The sequence below is a fragment of the Plectropomus leopardus genome, chromosome 1, assembly GCF_026936395.1.
Source record: "Plectropomus leopardus strain MGB_pleo_1.0 chromosome 1, ASM2693639v1, whole genome shotgun sequence".
In the NCBI taxonomy this organism is placed as follows: domain Eukaryota; kingdom Metazoa; phylum Chordata; class Actinopteri; order Perciformes; family Serranidae; genus Plectropomus; species Plectropomus leopardus.
Window position 1 is genome coordinate 31,621,392 of NC_142176.1, and position 23,013 is coordinate 31,644,404.

The following is a 23,013-nucleotide window of genomic DNA, read 5'->3' on the forward strand; positions in this document are numbered from 1 at the left end:
TGTTTATCTGGCATATTTTGTACATATTTTTGTTAAATAAAGCTGTTAAAAAGTAAATAAAACAAACCAAAAACACAGTAGCCTAAGATATGTAGCCAGTGGTAGGACACTTTGGTATTGCAGTTTTTTTTTTTTAAACATCACTTACTACTTACTAACTTACTTACTTACTAATTACTAAGAAATTGATGGCCCACATTAGAGATTTTTAAATTTTATTTATTTATTTATTTTTTTATTAACTTTCTACAGGATCACACTGGACCAAAAGTGTGACAAATTGGCACATCTCCCAACATGTGACCTAAACAGTGGTGGAATGTAGAGTAGTACATTTGCCTACTTAACTACAAATATGAGGTACTTCTTTACTTGTTTAGCATTGCTTTTGATTCAACATGTTTGAAACATAAGGATGCTCATATGTACAGTAATGCATCTAACACATTGTACATATCTTTCATAAATTTAACAATCATTTTTATATGATTATATCATTCATGGCGATAAATATGAGGGGAAAAGAAGGTGAGTGTGAGCGACCATCTCATGTGACAATGCTACATTTTACTTCTGTGACTGGGAGCCTATATTACTTTTATTTTAATTCTAACATTGCTAATGATGTAATATTTCTCACTGGGGTTGCCATCGTTTAGCCTTTATAACGAGCATAACACAACAAGGTAAAAACACATGGGGCAAAAATAATTAAGATAACAACAAGAATAATAATCTTAATAGCGCACTTTTAAAGATTCATATCACAAAGAGCTTTAAGAAGGTAGCAAATCAAGCTTTTAAAAGAAGACAGATAAAACAATAAAGAAAAAAAAACCTATTTGGTGCATAAAAACCAGTGCAGTGAGGATGTGCTTTTAGAAGTCCGTCATCTGAACGTTGTAGTTTGATCACAGCAGACCCACGTCAATAACTTCAGCTGTCACATGATTACAGAGCTGAGAAGTGCAGTCGGATTCTCTAAACACCATGGTCATCTTTTCCTAAATCCTGACATAATAGTACTGAATTAACTTTTATCATATCACAATAGCTGCTTTATTTAACATCAATATAACTGCATTTTATTTGGCAGTTTAGTAATTCAGCAGTTAACAGTATTTTCCAAAAATATTGCCCAGCCCCAGTACAAATATGATTACATGCAATTAGAAGCACACAAGTCAAAGGGAAACATAACATAAACAGACGACAAATTTATTGTTACGTATCACCTTCCATATGCATAGCCGTCTTACTTTTTATGTTATTGTTTTTTACACTTATGGTAGTTTATTTCAATTATATTAACCATGGTTGTAATTGTCTGATTTTATTTCATTACATTCCTGAAATGTTTTTGTTTGTGGTTCAACTAAAGCACTGTGTAACTTTGTTATAAAAAGTGCTCTAAAAACATTATTATTATTATTATTATTATTATTATTATACCTGCAATGAGCTAATATCAGCAGATATATCAACCTGGATAATTTATTAGTGCAGCTCTATTAGATGTTTGCCATGCCTCGCTCAAAGCAGTTTGCTAGTAAACCAGTCTGACCCCCCCTCCCCATATGTTTCCCCCCCAGATCCAGCTGTTAACATGACAAACGAGAGGCACAGCACAGGTAGGACAATGGGCAGAATTTCACAACAAATTGTAAAATCCAATGTGATGATCCAATGTAAAAAAAACCTAATAATCTTATTGGATAATTCAAAAGTCAGGTATTTGAATTATTTGAAGTATCAAGTGTTTGATAATTGCTATGGTCTTAATCAAATGCATGTCCACCTTCTATCAGGGTTTCACTTTGACAGTTTCACATTGATTCGCCTGACTGAAACTGGGCTTTTGAGGTTGATACCAAGAGTTTTTTAAAATCCATTAACATCATGTAGAACTTATACTGAGTAGGACATTAAACAGATAAAAAAAACTTGTTGGTGCTTGCTGATAGACTAACTTTGACAGTAACAGCTGTTTCTAAACTGGTGTTTCTGCATTTCTTTTTCTATTCATTTCTGCATTAAGTTGAAATCAGCCAGGCTCAACTTGACTTTGCCTGGTTCAAGTTTCTTAAAGCCAGCTTGGTGTAATCCTTGTTGACAAGATACCTAAACAAATCATCCTAAAGGGACTTGCTGTGGTTAAAATGTCTTTAAACTTTGTTTTGCAACCCCACAGTTTTTTTTCTTTTGTTTACCCCGCTTTCTCCCTTGAAATTGCAGCTAATAAGTCAGTTGCTTAGCAAACCTCTGTAAAGAAGGTACTTAGAATATATGTATTAATTGAAATCAAACTCTAACTGGGTGCAACGTGTGATTTTTGGCTTGGGATCAATTCAGTTATTTTTTTAAATTGTCAGCCAAAATGACATTATGCAAAGATACGCCCCTGCTTAGGGCACTGTGAATGAAAGTCATTGACAAAAGAATTCAGGCCTGTCAGGTGGTACCTGATGCTGCTTTCTTTCTCACATAGGGACGTAAATGTTTGTTACACATATTACAGAATTGTATAAAATTTAGGCTTGAGATTAGATGACCTGCAGGAATGACCAGAAAACATAGACTAAATATTTGCATATGGAGTTTACTCATGCCACCATAACTCTTAATTTTTATTTTTCTAAAGACAATAGGCTATTCATTTATTTTTATTTGTCATCAGCCTAGACCAAAAGAAACGATTTACAAATTCGAAAATGTATTCATTTCACAATTGTGGCACCATCTGTAAGAGCTGTATATTGGGAACCCTTAATCCATAATTGCACAAATAAAATCAAATTAAAACTGTAGACCACTTATTTATATTTATTGCCATTGAAAGGTCACGCTTACCAACAGCTGTTTAAAGGAGCCTGTTTGAAAAAACACCTTTTGACATAATATAGACAAGCCTCTTCCAGGCTTCACCCAGCATTAGTGTGCGCAAATTACGCAGCGGATCAGAGTGATAATAGGAATCGCAGACGGGCTACCTGGTTTTTCTCAAGTGAAGCCCACAGCTGGGCTGAACAATGGGTTTGCACTGGCTACCTGTAGCCCTAACTTAAGAAAGCAGGGGAGCGTTTTAAGAATGGGAAGAGCATTCCCCTTTAAACAAGGTGGGCTGAGCTTATTTGCAGTTCTCGCTCCTATGGCAACCCAATAGATCAGCATCATGAATATTCACAATTCGCCAAAACGCACAATGACTATGGATCAGTGATGTCAGCGGTCCCTGGAATGCTCTACTTGCAATGATTGTGTCGCGTTGTTTGATGGCAGCTGGCAAGACATCTGGTGAAAAGAGCATCCTTCGTCGTGCATGACCTTTCCCTCGTCTCCGTATCACCGTCCGTCGGCACGTCCCTCACATGTCACGCTAAGGTGACTTCCAAGCAGTTTTTTCCACTTTTGCGCACAATGTCGGAACGGCACAAGATGTACATCGGGGACGCAGTGGCCAAGCGGACCGCCCAGGCTGTGCGTGAGGACATATGCAAACTGTCAGGTAGTCTAATTATGAGAAAGAGTATCGCTCATCTGTTTCAGTGGAGCCACGGCGGTCCATGTCATGTGTAGCGGGCTTTCAGGGATTCAGATTAGCTCCAGACTGATCGCTCTCACAAACAGATAGGGAGCGAGAGGCTGGTGGCAATAATCGTTACTATACAGCCTAACAATCTGTATTTATTTGATTTTCTCCACCAAGTCTCAATGTCATAATGGACAGGTTGCACTCCTCCATGCGTAAAAGGCTCTACAGTTTGCCACAGCACATTGGACAGAAAGCGTCTATAATGGGCGAAGGAGAAGACGCAGACAAGGACACCCGGAGGAAGAGTCTTAGGATGAAGCCTCTACCGTCACCGTCGCCGACCTCTGGGGGAAGCTGCAAAGGCATCGGGGAGAGCAAAAGTGGGGAGTCTGTGATCATGGAGACTGACATTGGTAGACCGATGAAGACCAGCTCAAATGGAGATTGCAGGAGATTTCGAGGCAGCCTCTCATCCATCACAAGTCGCCATGTGCACGACTCTGACTCGGCGGAGGAGAGGCGCCTCATCACCGAGGGGGATGTCACCCCGAGCGAGGAGAGCCCCCCCGGAGCTATGGGTGATGGGCCGCCGGATCAAGACGCGCAAGGGGCCAGCGGTGGCGGCGGTACCCAGAAAGACTCCCCAGACCAGCAGTCAGGGTTTATAAAGTTGGACGGCATTGATCAAATTCTGCCGGACGACGAGAGACTATATCAAGCTGGGTTCATACACAGACAGTTTGGAGCAATGCTACAACCAGGGGTCAACAAGTTCTCCCTGAGGATGTTTGGAAGTGAGAAGGCGGTTGAACGGGAGCAAGAGCGGGTTAAATCCGCCGGATTTTGGATAATTCACCCGTACAGTGATTTCAGGTAAATTTAGACACCTTGCGCTTGTGCTCCCCAAACAACAAAAGGGTTTAGAATGAAGCGTCACGTTAACGTCGATGCTTGTCACAGGTCCAGATGTTTTTCTTCAACGTGTTTATCATTTATAAGGACATCCACCAGCTCAACAGCAGCCCATTCATTGTTTCATCAGCTTCACAACACCTTCATCAATTATATTACACAGCCACTTTGAAAGATGACATTTACGAAAAAACCCTAATTGTAATTATTGTCTTTACTGCTTAATAAAAAATATTTAATTGATTAATAAGGCATTTTTCTGAGCCATAACACAGGACAATAATTAAAATCACTACTTTTAGTACACGTTATTCAGGAGTCATGTAGTGCTGTGTTACAGAAAAACACACAGATAACACAACCTTTGGTAATTAGGCCAATTTACCTATCTTGTGCAAATGATATCCAAACAGATGCATAATTAAAACCCTTTAGTGGTTTCTTCTTTATTTGAGAAAACTTGTGCTCAGGGCACATCATTCATCATTGGTTGGGGTTAGTGATGAGGCCTTCACTTGGCGTTGTCTTCAGAGGCTTAAATATTGATTTTCTTGTTCTTCTTTTATACATGGTATTTTGAAACATGCCATGGTTAAGTGATTTTATTTAAATTAGTTCTGATCAGTAGTTATAGAGCAGTTTTGAAAGGATCAACACACTGTGTGTCTGCATCTGACGGTGTTGCAAACTACAGCTACAAAACTGAAAAGAGAAAGTCCATGAGCACTCTTTTGTTGGCCTACAGATTCCTCTTGGTTGCTAGTGCCCTTGAGTTTGTTATTGGCCACATATATCTGATTTATGGCTACATGGAGGCTCTTTAGCGCTTAGCAAGATGATATTTAAGGTCCTTTGGTTTTGCTTTTAGTTTTTTTGTATGGTTGTCATACAATCAGTTGGTGAAATTAATAATTTTACTTATATCACTGTATGTATATTTACTTTTTTTTTTTTTAACCATTTCACACTCGCAATTTCTAAGAAGTGCCAGTAAACTGTTAGTCTACATTTGTTATTTATTGCCCAAACAGCAAGACTGATACTTGAACTTCATACTGTACACAGTATACATGCTATAGTGCACACATGTATGATCTTGATATTATTAGATGGCCCTCATACTATGATAGCCTTTCAAAAGTGCTGACATAATTTAATATCTCAAACAAAAAATTATGTGTATATATAGTATGAATGATACAATCTGTTAAGTAGTGTGTGTATATATATATATATATATATATATATATAAATATGATCACTTAATAGATTTTATCAGTAGTTAGTGAACCTTTTTATTAACCACATTTCCTGTTTTTAAATAAATTGGATAAAATGGTTTCATTACAAGCTATTTCAGTCTTGAGTCTTGGCATTTAGTTTAGATATTCTCAATAGATCCGTGTTGCTGTAAAGTCATATGAAGCAAAATCGTCTCCGATACGCACGCTGTATTTCTCCTTGTCTGTGACATTGAATGTTGTCTCGCCTGCCTGGTGTTTGATTGGCTATGATGGTGTAATGGCATTTGATATAGAAACGTGTGTGAAAAGTGTGTTTTTCTACCTCAAGAACAAGATGTCTGACTTTGTGAGTTGTAGTGTGAATTGCTCACTGGCTTGGGGTGTCAGTGGAAAAAGGCTAAATAAGACTCTTCCTAGAATAGAAAACAGACACATGTATCTGGCTGTTTATCCTCAGAGAAAGGGCAACGCTGTGGTGGTTAACATTGCTACATGTTTTCTGTTGAATTAAGACTGACTCATTCGTCAGCTGTCTTTGGCTGTCATGAGAAGCATTTTTTTTAGCTGAACTGCGCGTATGTGGGTGAGTGAGAGGTAGGCAGAAAAATAGAGGAGAGATATACATATACATATACATATACACGTATATGTAAAAAACATTTTTTTAACATTACAACATTCAGCCAGCGTACAAAAAGACCCAGCTGATCAACTCTGTCGTCCAGTGTGCATAATCTGTGATCGATTTATTCTGTATAAAGAAATTTGTGTTGCCACATAGAATTTTGCGAGTGTCTTCTCAGGCAAAACCTGTAAACAAGTGCAAGCCTGTCGCAGGCATCCCAAGCATAATGTTGTTCGGAAACTGTATGCAGACGAACACTAAACTGATTAGCAATTTCTATTTCCAAAACCCACAAACAGTTTAGACAGGTCATCATCAGGAAGTGAGACATGTATTAGACAGTTTGCCATTTTTGTTATGCTCCTCCCAGCTGGTTGTGTTTCCTCTAACCCCCTCTGCTCTCTTACTCACTGTGTTAAATGTCACGAGGAAGGGTGATTTGGGGCTCGGGGAGACTGTCCTCATACTGAAAGGTCAGAGATTTGGCGCCAGTCAACAGTTTTGAAGTGTCTTTGAGCAAGATGCTGAAACAGGAGCTCCACACTGCACTGAGTGAAAAAAAAAATGGATGGTGTGACTCTGTCAGTGAGATGTACCAAAATAAAAAGATAAATGGAAATGCGCAGAGAGAGAAGTGCTCTAAAAATGAGGTTAGCCACCCACTTGTTCAAGGTCTGAGGGTGGATACTGTATATTACCATAATTAAACATTTTGCCAATTTGAGAGCAGTTGGCTTGTGGTCCAATCACTCAACACTATGATTACGTAATCACTCAACACTACAATTAAAACCACAGATGTGGCACTCATCAGGAGAGAAAAAGTAGTGAGCCAGTGCTTTGGCTAACTCTGTATGGGAAAAGATTTTTATGCTTTTTTCTGTGACTAACAAAAAAACGATAACAAATTCCTTAATTCACAAATAGATTAAAGGATAATAGACCATAACCGAAGGAAATCAACATCTATTATACCTTTAAATCAGTTTTAAATAATGGTTGAAACTCATCTCAATGTGAGAAAAATAGCACACCATGTCAGTGAGTTAACAGAGCGTGCTGAGATGAGTTACAGCTAGTATTTTGTTTTTAATGAACTGAAGGAGTAAAAATGTGATATTTGGGATGGAAATCAGGATCAGAGGCAGGACAAGATGACTGTAATTAAAGTACACAAGGAGATGAGGGGGACCTTTTAATTGGCCCAGAGAAGAGAAGGGTCTCTGTGACTAAAAAGTTTTATTCCCATGTCTGCATCAAAGCTTTGGCACTATAAGCTCAAATTAGAGTGTCACAAGGAATCACATAGTCATCACTGCACCCAGAATTCAGCAAAATCTCCTCTTGTCAAGTATTGTATAACGCTAAGAAGCAAAGGAGGAGCAATATCTTGCGAGGGAGAAAGACGGATTAAAAATGGCATCATAATCCAATCTACAGCCTCATTTTCCAGATCCAAAGCTGAACAGCCTCCTTCGATTCGGAACAAGCATCTCGCAGCGAGCAGATGTGGTCAGTTAACCAGAGAGTGACATCTTCAACCCGAGGGGGAAAAAAAGAGTCCCGACAAAATTACTGATTTATATGGAGTCTTTTAAATAAGGGTGGTTATTACTGTCCTTAAACACATACGCTGAGCATGAAATATCTGCAGGGGTTTGAAAGGATTGTTGAGCGATTGGTGCTGAGATTACTGCCCCTTCTGCCTTGCTCCTAAATGCATGCTTCTGTTGGATATCTGCTCTGCTCTGCTAGCATACTTGTCCCTGTCATGAGAATGTAACTTTACGTTTGTTATTTAAAAGCTGCTGTACCATAAACCGTGCACCATAAATCGATGCCACATGACCTTGGCCATGAATAGAGACTGATAAAAGTCATATAATACTTATTGCCCCTTCTGAGGATAATGGAATATTTCAGTGCTTGATTGACAAAATGATAACCTTCTCACACAATGCATCCTTTATCTGAGCATGGTGAAAGCCAGGTGATGATTTTCCTTTTTTAACTGTTTGCATAGAGCACATTGAGTGGATTCTATCAATACAGAAGCATTGTGCAGAGTTCTAGACGCAATATTAGAATGCAGCCCTCTGATCGTCAAGTGCCTTTTAATTATCTTGTGATTCAGAGCCCAAAGGACACATCTGTTGGAAAGTCTTCCACATTTCCCCGGAGAGATAGAAAAGAAGGTGTCGCACATTAAAACTTTATTTTGCACTGAAGGCTCTATTAATCCCCCATTTTTTCCTTTTAGAACCATGTTGCCAACACTATCAGAGAGGGGGTCGGCTGTCCTGCAGTTTCTGTCAATCAGTTAAATCCCTTTGCAACAGTCAGGCGAATCCTTCCATCCCCTCTGCAAAGTCCACTTTTTCAACAGCCTTTTATTCCTCCCGCACATCCAGTTCTGTTTCCCAGAAGACACTTACCTAGACAGTGGCAAAAATAAATCCTCTGAAAAGACATTTTACAATTTTTGCTTCTGTTATTTTTTTTCCAGAGAATACATTAAAGAAAAGTAGAGCAGATGTAGTCACCTAGTGCACATTAAGGCTGCAATATAGTTAAAGGGAAGTAACTTTTAGGCAAAGTGTTGACTAAATGAAAATATGCGCTGGTACTAAAAGCATTCATTTTACCTATTAATTTAACCAGTTTAATGTTTCTCTTGCTGCAGTGAGCATTTTTTTATATCCTTTATTAGCCTGAATAGAAAAATGTTATTTATTTTATTCAGCAGGATTCACACAATAGCCTAGCTGAGTTGACTTTTGCATAATTGCATATCTCAAAGACTTAAATGGTAAGGAAGAGCTCAGCGTACATGATAACAAAAAAATGAGAATAATAGCTGTACTACCTGTACTTAGACTGTATTTTATGGGAAATCTAGGGGAATAAATCCAATGGTTATTATTCCCTTGATGAATTTTGAAATATTCCAATACTGCACAAACTGCATATATCTATTTTACAGTCCTTATTCTGCAATAATAGCAGTGATGTTGTTAGGCCTGGTCATCTGAGGCTTCAGCCCCAGATGTTTTATTGATAGTCCTGGATCTAAATATATTAGCTATTCATATTTTTGGAAAATACAAACAGGCCAAATAGTAATAAAAAAGAAATCCCCGGATCTAATAATCTGCCATTCTGTTAATAATTATACTTGAATAAATGTAGTTTCAGTTAACTATTAATAACTGCTGTTAACATAAATACACACATTTAACTATTTTCCAATTCTAGTTAGTCATTTTTTCAGTTGTTAAGTATTCTGCACTCAATAATTACCCACTACTGATATTTTTCTCATCACAATTTATGATTAATCTGGAAAGTTAAAAAGACAGTTTTTAAGGGTATATAAGGTGCCAGAGTGCATTAAAAAGCACCAATAGTTTGTTCATTAAAAAATGAATAAATAAAAATCCAAGTGAAGAATCCCCCTGGACTCTACTCTACTGAGGTCCAGGCTAAGCCCCAAATGTTCTCAAATCATAGAAATTTCCCTCATTTGCAGCTACAAGCTTTTTATACAAGATACTGTACTCAAACTGTACAGGAGAGTGTGCGTGTGTATCTGTATTACGTTTGTTCAGTGTATGGGATCAGATTTCATAACTGCATTCTTCATTTCAGTCAGGTTGATTACGGTTGATTTGAGAGTATGTTTTGCTATTGATTTGTTTGGGTCTCATGGGGCCTTTAGCTTGCCATCGGTGGATTTATTGAAAAACGAGATGGAGAAATGAATACTTGCAGGAAGGGTGATTCCCCCTCTGGTGGAGGAAGGAGTCATAGTCTGGGTGAGAGTTACACAAAGGTCAAGGTGAGGTGCTGGAGATACAGTAGAGGAATGAAAATTATGGGCATTTAGAGCCCCATTCAAACAGTTTTGACAGTGTTTTGGCAGCAAGACTTAATGACAATGACTGCAAGATCCATACCATATCAAAATGTTTTAAATTAAGCACGCATGAATTGTGCCCGACTTGACAACGTTAGCGTGTGTGTTGTCTCACATTGCAGTGCTAATCTTCATCGGAAGGTGGAAAAAAAGCGTTTGACACTACATAGGATGAATGACACTCAATTCCTTTCGGTCTCCATTAAATAATTCCTCCTTTAATTTAGTGAGGGTAAAACATGGGGATTACAGATGGTTCTGGCTGGGCCTGAAAGTGGGGTAATCAAAATAGGCTGCTGTGCTCATCCATGAATATTAGAAGCCAAGAGATTATTACAGCACAATTTATTTAATGGAGGGAGCCCAGGGATGATGTGCGTGGCTGGTGGGTGGAAGGTTGCCTGTCATAGTGGCAGAATGATTGAACGGTACCGCATGACCTCGCCAGGCACACTTGTGTGGGAGTGTGAAATCAGGACACGAGATCACAACTGTAAGAGAATGGCCTTTTTTTTTTTTTTGCATGTCAGTGTTTTTTTTTTTCCCGCCCATCCTGATATGTCATTTACTTCAGCTTTACGTATTAGCCAGAGAGCTGAGTTTAACCTTGGGAAAGTGATGGTAATCTCGAGGTGAGATTATATTGATTGATTGGACATCATATACATTTTGATAATGGAAAAGCCTGCTGGAAGCATTTTCTGTTAAGTGCCGTTACACAGCTGGTTGATGTATTTTGGTCACCTGACAAATGTATTATTTTGTGTCCTTTCCGCACTACCATCCTCCGCACTACAACATAAATTTATAATCTCACCAGGTAGATACACAAGACCAGTCAGCCGAGAGTTTTTCCGCTGTTAACACATTAGAGTGTCAAATTTATTTCTGGACACTGGACAGACATGATTATTGTCCCACTGACCAGAGGAAAGTATGTCAGTTTCACTTATCTTATCTCAGGGTGGTTAAAGGATAAAAATGTGTCTAATATTTTAAAACAAATGACCACCTTATTTTCAAGTCACGATTGAAGAGCCTTGTGTGTAGAGTGACCAAGACCTCTGCTGACCTTTCTGTATTCCTTTTCATTCTGCTTCAGTTATTCTATGACTTTGTTTAGCTTGGCTCCTGGTTTGGAAAAGAGAGGAGTTAAAAAAAAAGTGGCCACTCTCTCCATACAATGGACTGACACTTGTCCCTTGTTGACTTCACCTGTCCACTGGGCTCATGCAGGGCAGACAACATGTTACAGCTGGATTTGTGAGCCTAGTGATATGTAACTTTGTGCAAAAGGAGCTGCAACTGATTTTAGAGATAAACTATGAATTTGTCAGTAATGCATTTCTGAATGCATCTTTTTTGCCTGTGGCACAGCTACAATTATTTTCCATCCAAATAGTGGCTCTGTTTCCAAATCTCATTTAATACATTTAGTTTTAATTTCAAGTCTGACATTTGACATGTGCTCAGGTTGAAAAAGCGATCAACATTCACAAAGAATAGTGTAATCTTCCAGTGATACCCAAGAGGGCATTCTTTACTTTCTTTCCAGGTGCTGCAGGGATTCAGCCTCTGCATCATCACCTGATTGATAACCAGAATAAAGAATATGATCTCTGGAATGATTGCGTTCACTAACTCATGTGGAATGACTGAAGAATCTATAGCTCATAGAACTTGAAATGGAAAACATGAAATCACTTAGTTGGCAGCAATCAAGACAGCACAGCACTACTGGCAGCTGGCCAATAGAGGGCGTTAGGTTGCCACTCTCATTGAGCTACAAAGAAAGAATAGCAATCATCATCATTTCTGTTTTTTGATATAATTAATTGAATAAAACAATTAAGAGACAGTTTGTCTGGCCTCTAAATATCATGGTCCAGTCACTGGCAGTGTCAAGTCAAGTTACGTGGAATGTCAACCCTTTTGGTCAATATTTGGTCGGACTGAAAATTGCCCAGATTGCTTTAATATCGTGTCGTGGTATATATATGTGTGTGTATGTGTGTGTGTGTGTGTGTGTGTGTGTGTGTGTTGCAATGCAATCTTTTTGGTTACTGGAATTCTTTTTTTCTTCGGATGGCAAAGAGATGAACCGCCCTCCTCTGCCCTTCTGTAACTCTGATTGGCTTTCCCTGATGGCTTGCGGTAATGCGTTCCTTCATACAGTGCTTAACCTGGTGCATTGATGTGCTCCTTAGATGGTCCCATTTCCTGAGTCGTGAAGTTGTTCTTCCGACTTCTGTGTGTTCATGAGCTTTTAAATTGGAAACAAGATAATGCTATGGAAGATGTTGAATTTTAATGTTCAGTGTGATTAAACAACAAATTAATAACTGTTTCTGCTAAAATATTGGTTTACAGTTTTAAACTAATTGTAATCAATTATTACGACACCACAAGAGGCTGCACCAGACCAACGGTCCCATTTTAGCTCAACATGGCTAACATTAGCTTAACCCTGGATTTTAACAATAACAGATATGCTGTTCAGTCATTGTAGTAATGAGGATAAATTGGCAACAATGCGCATGCACCTGTTCCACCAGTATTTATCTGAACTGTGTTTAATACCATAGATTATATAAAGAAGGCCTAGATAACGCATTTGTGATTTGATTTGCATCTAATCAGCATTATGCCAAAATATTAACCTTCTGAGTAGCCACACCTTCCTCTGGGAAATGCAGGCTCAGATCTATAAATACGCAGCATCAAATATGAATTATTTAGAATTCTTTCATTTTATTCCAGCTTTTCTCCAAAAACATAGTTTTCTATATCTATTAAAATGTTACAGAGCTGCCTGGTTATTGATTTTATTAATAATCCAGTCAGTTCATCCATAAAATAAACAAGACTCTTGTTTTTGTTACCCAGACTACAGTTAAGAGAAGAGCAACCAGTTTATTTGTACAGCCCAAGACACACATGATGAGTCCTTCTGGAGGCTGGTTGCAGTTACACAGACAATGTCATAAATATTGTTCTCTCAAATATTTTATTTTTATCTTCATTATTTCACTTTAGACTCCAACAATACAAAACCATAATAAAATGTAACAATACAGTACCACAATACAGTACAAACATATAATTACTATATAGTATTACCACTAGTAATATTTTATAATAATATTGTATTATTATATTTTATAGTCTTATTATAAGATGCTTTTTAGATTTTTTAAATAACCTGTCCTTAAAAAAAAAAAAGATTCCACCAGCTGCCACTGATGATTGAAATCAATAATTAAGATTGCTTGGGTTAAAATACTTCCTTTATGCTCTCAGTTCACTTCAGTGTCAGTACACACTATGCACACATACAGACCTGGGTCTAGGCCTGAGCAATGTATTGATATTTTATTGGTATTGTGATATGAGACCAGATATTGTCTTGGATTTTAATATCCTAATATCTTAAGTATTGTCTCTTCCTCTTTGTAATTGCTGCATTACAGTATAGTAATACAATTTTCTGAACATCCCAGACTGTTCTAGCTGTTCTATATTTGCTGTCACACTCAGTTATTGTATCCATATTACTGATAATTATTTATCAAAAATCTTATTGTGTAAATATTTTTGAAGCACCAGTAGTTAACTCTATGAAACTGTCACAGTAGTTATTGAGGTGTTTGGTCAAAAACATTGTGATATTTGATTTTCACTGTACTGCCCAGCTTTGCTTGCAACTGCTTTTCTTGGTTTCTGTTCATGCTTAGGAACCAGATGGCTGAGGTTTGCTCATTTTAACAATGCAACGAGGGTCCAAAACACAAACACTCACAGTATATGGCAGCTCAGTGCACCACTGTTATTGACCTGAGACACAAAATGCCTGATATTTAAAATCCTATCGTCTTGAGCTTCGAGCAGGTTGAAATAAGCTCGGGCATTAATTGCAAACTTTGTTTTGGGCCTGATTTGTCCATCAGCTTGAGAAATAGTGCGCTGAAAGACTACTTGGTATTTTCATTACCCCTCAAAATGCCCCATGTGTTTGTACGTAGTTTGCATTGTACAGTAACCAAATTTCAACTTCCCTTGTTGACCTCTGCATGCATGCTACAGCCTCACCTCCTCAGGCAGATTCTGCTATCTCTAGCACATACAGGTTGACCCTTTCAGCCCTGCCTGTGTCCCAGGTGGATTCTCACACACCCCTGTCTCTCTGAAATTGGATTGCTTTTTTCCTATCAGCCTGGATAGGAAATGGCCAAGATGTCAAACTGGCACTGATATGGTGCTCCAGGTGTTGGACACAATTTGAGAAACACTGTTCTAAAAAGCATGTTAAATTTAATGTAAGACACTCACCATTACAACGCAAAAGTTATATTAAGTTCAGTTAATTAGCAGAATGTGCCAGAAACAATAATCAGTTCCACCTGCAGGTGACTCAGGTGGAAGACATGTGTCATGTAACAGAGATGGCATTATGCCAGGACTCTCATTATATTTCATTCTTCAAATAGCTAATATCTAACTGCTAATATGGCTCTCTCCAGCCGTGCAGAGCAGACATGCGAGGAGTATGGCATTTCCTGAGACAACCTCTCCAGGTGTACTCTGTAAGAATGTATAGAAGGCTAAAGTGCTTTGGAAACAGTGGGGTTTCCACTCAGAGAGGACCAGAGTCCAGTGTGCTGAATACAGAACTCTGTGTGTGGCTGGCGTGATTCACAGGAAATACTTCCCTGGATCAATGTGTTTGGCCTGGCCCCGCCACACGCTGAGTGTCTAGAAGACTCAGACAAATGGCTGGATTGTGAGACATGCAGTGGTGAGAGACACATTGTTCCCTCTCCTCTGCTGTTGGGGGGAGGCTGCTGATTTATCTTCACCATCCCCATAGTCGATAGCATGTCCTCTTTTACCCCACGCCAGTTTTGGTTATACCAGGTTTCCCAGTGTTTGATTGAACAGGGAGGCAGCAGCAAAGCTGGTGTGTATAAATCCAACTCTGACCCTGTTTAGCATGTACAATCGAGAAATTATTGAGCTAACAAATAAACATGATAAATCCTGCCCTGTTTGGTTTAACAGTCAGATAAGCCTCCACTTTTGCTTACTCACGCAGACCAGCAAAAATCAGCTAAACTGCATCTCCACTCTGATTTGATTTCATTTCATGCTCCGAGTGTCTTCTTAGCGAGGCTTTTCCATCAGCTTTTAAGCTGTATTAATTTTGGTTTTATTCACCTCTACTTTTGTGTAATGTTGCTCAAAACAACAGTGTGGAAAGAAAAGCGATGACCCCTATTTCCAGACAACCGCACCGACATGGATCCCTTCTCACACTCCCTCTCCCGGTTGTCCCTGTCCTTTTGTCCTAATATGTTGCACAGTCTCATTTTCTCTCGCTGTTTCCACATTTTCTCTCCCCCATATTTTTCCTTTTCATGGCTGTTCTCTCCTTGTCACCCTTTGACCTCAGATCACAGTTTTGGAGATGGATAGAAAAGACTTTTATTGTGGCTGTTCCATTTGCTGATTGCAGGACCTGAAGTGGTGAAGATAATGGCCCTGTGCTGGTGCATCCCAGAGCAAGGGCATGAGGTGATGGTGACCAGCTCCTGGTATTATAGACATTACATTATCTTAGCACTTCATCTATGTTAAGAGAAAGCCCATCACTCCATCTCTCTCTCTGGCTCTCTCCTGTCTAACAGCGCAGAGGTGCTGGCGGGGGGGAGGGGTATGTGTTTAGTTGGGGGGCAGTGGTCAGTGTTTCCTCTGCCTCACTCTGCAGCTGGCTGACAGGGAACCCCTCTGACATGACCCTAAAGACCTTGTGGGAGATAACAAGGCATCGTGATAAAACACAGATGCAATTAGTGGCAGGATGACAGTCCACAAAGCTGGAGTGCAGATACTGGCACATGCTAGTAGGATAAATGCATGCTGGAAAGCTTTGCGTCCTCTCAGAGGCTTTCATAGTACAGCCCTGCCTCTCACTGTCTCTATATTTTCCCTGCAGAGGGCATATTTATTTGCTGACTGCAGGCTACCTTTGTGCAGTTTTTGTCCCTCTGAGCAGATAGGTAGCAGGTCACACTCTGGGAAGACTGCAGAGACAAGGACAGAGATACTGAGTAGCCACTAGTGGCGCCAGGCAGAGCCTCTCCAGACCCCCCAAAAAAAAACATGTCCTGCTGGGGACACACTTGGCAACTTCAGAGTATTCTTCTCAGTGGGCTCCCTGATTGCATCTGGTCAGTTTGCAAAGTGGCTTTGGTGATTTCATGATTTAGTCAGAGATCCTAAGTGCACACTTCTGAGCTATTCAAACAGCAGGGCAAGTTTAGGCTGGACTTGTTTCAGTGAGTGGATCTGGGGCATATTCTTGAGTATCTGGGACTGATGCTGTGGCATTTAGAGAGTTTTTCATTAGATGGTTAGCCTGAGTTGCTGCCAACATCTCCAATATTGAATGAAGATTCAGTAGAAAGAAACAAACAACTCACTTATTATTTTGCTGCTGAATGGTTCAAAAATTCCTTTAAACCAATAATGGAGAATCATAACAAAAGACACCCCCCCCCCCTCCAAAAATAAGATGAAAGTAGTAGAGGACGTTCATTTAAAAAAAAAAAAAAAGAAGACATTTCTACCTTAAATTGATTGAGAAAAAGCAATTCACTAGAATGTAGGAAATTAGGTATTTGATGCTTAAAATTTCCTTGAGGAGATCTCCCCAATTTCATATGTGTCCCCCAATATTGAAACAAACCCTACACTCTTGATGTTTATTATTTTAAAGCCAAAGCCAACTTTACAGTGATCATACTGCACAACATTTGGTGTCATATTATGAGCAATTTAGTGCACTGAACATTAAGAGTCCCACAGATGGACAGTAGGAGTTTTGGACGTATTTTTTGATCATATGCATATGAACTGCACTTAACTGGAGTTTGCCCTGTAGTTAAAAAAAAACAAAAAACTGCATTCTGTTTGTCAGCTAATCATAAATAATAACCACCAGCATATGGTGCTTTACCTCTTAAATTATAATTACTGATGATGAAGTTAATAAATCAGCTGTTGTGAAGTTTTACTTTGGGGTTCAAAAGACCTGTTGATCACTCCGAGTTATGGTATGCGCCACTCTCGTTTTGAATTCTGGTGATTGTGCGTCTCCTCTTTGCACATTTGTCAGTGCTTACATTTAAGGGCTCAGACCTCTATCTGTTAGAAAATGTTCTACTGCAGCAGATGTGACATTGTCTTTAGCATTGTCTTTCAGTGCTGTGTTGAATAACAGTCCCAGACAGAGCTTTAGAGGTGAGTGAAAAACTCATACCCTTACCTGAATGTCCTACCATAGAACTACTTGTAATCTTATTTATGGCTTTCTTTTAGCAGTGTTAGGTAAGGTTGACTCCTTTCAGTTGATTTCACCTCTCCCGTCTGTAGGTATTTAGTAAATCCCTCTGTTTTCTCGTAGCCTAAGGTTTGGGAGATTTGCCTCTACCGCTGATGAAATCTTCTTAGCCTAGGTTTGATAAAACTGCGTGCCTCACCTAAATATAGCCACCTGCGACTGCACAGCCCCAGTGTCAGTGATGTGCTTGCAGTGTGCCTGCTGGCTGTTCTTGGCAAAGACAGCGTCGTTATGACGGTTCATTGAAGCGGATGACAACAAAAATAGGATTAACCCTTTTAACCTGTTTTTTTTTTCTTCTCCTAGACACTTTAATCTTGCTGTGTTTGCCAACTGGCTTGTTTAAAACCAATGGGCTGCTCCTTTATGGGCAATACACAGGCTTTTTTGTTGTTGTTGTTGTTGTTACAGATGTTATTCACATGTTAAGTGTGACAGGCTTTATCATAGATTACCTCTCCCTGTGGCTAAGTGTAGCTCTTGTAAAATTAAGTGATTTATTTTCTTTCTCACAAGAGCCTTTCATACTTAATTTTCATTCAATCCAACTTCTCACATGTTTATTTAAAAAAAAGACATTTCTACCTTAAATTGATTGAGAAAAAGCAATTCCCTTGATTAATTAGGTATTTGATGCTTAAAATTTCCTTGAGGAGATCTCCCCAATTTCATATGTATCCCCCAGTATTGAAACAAACCCTACAATCTTGATGTTTATTATTTTAAAGCCAAAGCCAACTTAACAGTGATCATACTGCACAACTGTTGGTGTCATATTATTAAGAGTCCTACAGATGGACAGTAGGAGGTTTGGGTGTATTTTTTGATCATATGCATATTCATATTTTTTATTCATTCAAAAATGGCAGTGGACTTAGTGAGGCGGTTGCTCCATCAGTTATCATATAGATTTAACAGCAATTTAGAACAGGCTAATTTAAACTGGTGCTAAAATAGCTATTAGAAGCTAAAATTCAGCTTCAAACAGTAAAATAATTAAATAAAGTAATAAAATACCCCCACTCTGACTTTAAACATTATGGACATATTTGGACATAAAATGAAACTATAAAGCCTGGCATTAAAGTAACCTGTTAAACATGATTCATGGCAAAAGACATCACACATAACAGTACTTAAGAGCTGAGCAGTAGACACCTTCCTCAACACAAATTAAGATTCTGTGCCCTAAAACCACAGTTAAAAAATGTGTGCATCAGGTTTTACTTCATCTGATACAGTAACATCTAATCTAATTGGTTTTTATAGTTAAAACCAATTAGCAGTTATGCCATAGACCGCCGTCTGGAGATGGAAGGAAAACATTTGAGGTTGGTTGGTTAGGTGTAAAAATCCTGTGACTGTGACTCATGTCCTGTCTTCTACTAGTGTTTGTTTTGTTTAACTATTAAAGTTACATCTCTAAAAATGTAACAAAGTAAAATAGCTGACAAAATTTAATGTTAGAGGAACCAGAGAGGTGACAAATCAGAAAATACTCACTGGCATGTGTAGTTTTTTTGGGGATATTGATATGGATCATTATTTTTATTGACTGTGAAAGGCTCTGAAGAATGACCTGTTTTGTAGCTATGGTTAGTGTAAACTTATCTGTATCTGCAACTTAGCTAAAACCGTGGAATAACACATACTTAGACACATAAAGAAATTTTCATGTATGACAGTTGTAGATGTTGAAAATGAGAGTACTGTTTACGTACAGAAATCAGGAAAGTAAGAACTGTGTATGGGCATGTGGTGGTCAAAAATTAACAGTTCAAGATTCTCAGGCATGTAGTGAGTCATAAAAATATATTTAATTCCAGCTTCTTTATGTAAATATGTTATGGTGTTTTAACTTTTCCATGACAGTTAACTGAATATCTTTTGGTTTTGGACCAAACAAGAGATTTGAGGACTTCATCTTGGGTTGTGGGAAACATTTTTATGTCATATACAGTATATTAGACATTGTATAGACCAAACAACTAATTGATTTAGTGAGAAAATAATCAACAGATTAACTGGCAATGAAAATAATAGATATTTGCAGCCCTACCCCTGATAACCCAACCAAATATTCAGAGAACAAATGAAAGCGAGCACGCACGCACGCACGCACGCACGCACAGTAAATTAGCAAAAGATAAACTGCTTTTGCATACAAAAACAGATGCATTGCAATCATTTAATCTGCCCAAATCTCATTTACAGTGCTCACAGTGTTGGTGCCCTCGTGGAAGTGCAGTCTGGGAGCACCCACTGTTCGTCTGCTGTTCCCATTCAGTCAGTGTGCTGCGGAATAAAGGAAGGCTCTGTTAAATGCTGTCTGCCACTTGTACCTGACATGGCAGATGATCTGCATGCTAAGCCATCACTCTCACAGCATGGCAGCCAACAGACAGACAGACATCTCTACAACGGAAATATAAAGTGCACACATGCATGCAGGAGGACTATATATGTAGGTGCAGGACTATATGTGCTCCATTCTTGTTTCCCTCGTGCCCCCTCTATTTAAATATAGGCTACTCTGAAAGGTGAGTGTGTTTTCATCTCGGGCTGTTTGTGGTGGCTCTCACAGTCCCTTTCAGGTAGCATGGCTGGCAGGGTGAGGAGAATGAGAGAGGCTTATCGTGTAGTCAGATGCACTCTGAGGGTGGCAACATGTTCCTGCTAGTCCCTGGTCACCCCACCGGAGAGCAGAGTGGGCTGTGGCTCTGTCCCTACAGACGGCAAAATGTCAGGGCTCCCTTCATCGGTACACTGAACTCTCAGCACCACAGCAAGTTAGGTGTGAGCTACTGTGCTACCTCTTTTTCTCAATGTTTTTAGTAATTCTCTGCAATGCTAGGCCTGATATTTTAGTTTACTTCCTTGATGTGCGAACAGCAATGATGTTTCCCCATGGTCACATAATTATACAAACACACACATAAGCTCTGGTCACATTTTTCCAGAGATTGGGTTCTAAACCAAATGAAAGCAAAATGTTTGATTTATGCAGAAAAAAATTTCCATCTTTTTTTCCTATGTCATTTACAAAAAATAAGTATTTAATCGCTGTCATAGCTTTGACAAACATAAACTGACCTACTATACATTTACCATATTGTCAGTTTGCATTTTTTATGTACTAATTTGGTAAAATAAAGTAAAAATGTTTCAGATGAGATGTTTGCATGTCTTCAAACACCCTGGAATATCACCTTCATATCACCACTGCTAGGTCTCTGCATTTTGCTTTCATTTAATTTCAAGACAGGTGGTATACCACCACACAGCATGATTCAGTAAATTTGGGATGCACACAGAGATATGGGATTGTTTAATGCCTTTGAAATGTCCGTGTAACATCTTGCACTCGCCCAACTGTATTTATAGAACAATGTTCTTCTATGTCAGGGTCCCAGTGAATAATAAAACACAGTAAATGGATCCCTGCTATGTTTAGGTGGCCTGACCTCCATTAGGAGGCAACCGCAAGAGTGCAAAGAAGAAATCATGAGCATTTACTCTACACATTCATGGACCCACACACACACGCACAAACATATGCATGTAAAAGCACAGTCCCAAAAAACACATGAGAAAAGGATTCCTACACAGCTATTGTAAAATTCTGAATACTGAGCAATAGCCTTCCATCCGAAAACATTATAGTGGGTCAGTCATAGGTCATATAGTCACAGTATATATATATATATATATATATATATATATATATATATATATATATATATATATATATATATATATATATATATATATATATATATATATACACATACACACACACACACACACAAATACATACATAGAGAGAGAGAGAATATAATAATGTACTGTGATAAAATACAAGCTCTGATGTATTTTTCTCTTTTTCTTTGTGGTGATATGCTTTTCCACTCATATTTAGAAAGAAGCATTTTCACAATGAGTGCACAGTACAGCAGCAGGTGTTAATCTTAACAATCCCCACACTCCAATAACAAGTGAGGTCTATTCAAACAGGTGGCGGCAGTAGCTGTGTTCTGCCAGAAAGATGTCCAAAGGGTCTTAAACAGGATCCTGTCTCTTTATTCTTTCTGCAAATACGTTGAGGACGTGTCCCCTGGCACTTCTCGTCTTTTCCTTTCACTCAGTTTCCTCATTCATCCTGCATCATCTAAGGGCTGGCTGAGATTTTTATGTAAGTTGGGATTTTTGTCAGGCCCCCACCCCTGTGATTTGTGTTGTTCTTTCCCGGTGCTGAAAGGTACCCAGTTGTGCATTTATTTTTATTAGCCTGGCCAGTGGCCTGGTTCTATGGATGGCCATGCCTCTTTGGCAGCATTATCAGGTCACAGTCCATTTGTCCAAAGCTTTGGTTTATGACAAAATACCTGCAAAATGAAATACATTCCCATCAGCCTTGGCTGTACTTAATGTTTTGTGCTAATTAGCAAGTGTTATCATATTGACATGCTAAATGCTGAACATGGCAAACATACCCGCTTAATATGAGCATGTCAGCATTGTCACATAGGCATGGTAAGAATAGTGATATTAGCATTTAGCTTGAAGCGCTGCTAGCAGCCGAACAAAACCGCGAGCATGACTGGAGACTCTTAGTCTTGCTGCTATGGTAAGGCAACTTGTTTGTACATGTGCCAATCATGGAATATCATTCTTTGTTTTTATGCTTCCGCACCACCAACAGCCATGGCTAAAGGCATCCATATGTCTTTACCTTACCCATAATTGTGTATGCGATATCACAAGAGAGTGTTGAAAAAATGTCTTCAAATTTTGCATATATGTGAATTTGGTGGTTAAAGGTCAAGGTTGCTGTGACCTTGTCCATCTCATTCTTGTGAACATGATATCTCAAATGCTTTGAGGACATTCCTGGTTTGGCACAAACGTCCATTTGGACTCAGTGATGAATACATTAGATTATGGCAGTCAAAGGTCAATTATGTAATTGGATAAAACAAACAAGTGATTACATTTTATATCCAGAAGGTCAAAGGTCAACTTTACTATGACATCATGATCTGCAAAAACACATTTTCCATTAGTCAACGTCATAGTTTAAGAACAGAAAACGGAGAGATTTTGATGGATACTCAATTGGTGAAAGTAATCTTGGGTTCTATATTGAAAATGTGGTGATGGTACAGATCTTCCGTGCTGCCATGCTAAAGATGTGTGTGAAACTTTCTTGTTTTAGAATTTGCAGCTTCTCTGCAGCAACATTCATATTTAAAGCATTGTCAGCTGTTATGCTTGCATGTGAGTCTGTACAGACATAGATGTTAGCTACAACTTGATTGGTTTGTGAAGGCGGTAATTCTAGTTTCTACTTTGCAAGAATATCCTACAAAACAATGTATAGACTCG

The 23,013-nt window shown here is 38.8% G+C and overlaps 1 protein-coding gene across 3 annotated transcripts in view; it reads left to right on the top strand.

Moving 5' to 3' along the window:
* hcn4 (hyperpolarization activated cyclic nucleotide-gated potassium channel 4) overlaps nucleotides 1–23,013 on the top strand; it is a 90,572-nt gene that overhangs the window by 1,259 nt on the left and 66,300 nt on the right. The window contains exons 2-3 of one of the 3 annotated variants that reach the window (XM_088080075.1): nucleotides 253–360; nucleotides 1,593–1,631. Coding sequence is in view for 1 of the 3 variants with exons in the window: in XM_042515660.2 (XP_042371594.2) it covers nucleotides 3,720–4,405 (686 nt within the window). In the remaining 2 variants the exon portion in view is untranslated. Of the gene's footprint in view, nucleotides 1–252; nucleotides 361–1,592; nucleotides 1,632–3,209; nucleotides 4,406–23,013 lie in introns of those variants that run through there. The other 2 variants (XM_088080081.1, XM_042515660.2) reach the window with 2 other exon arrangements.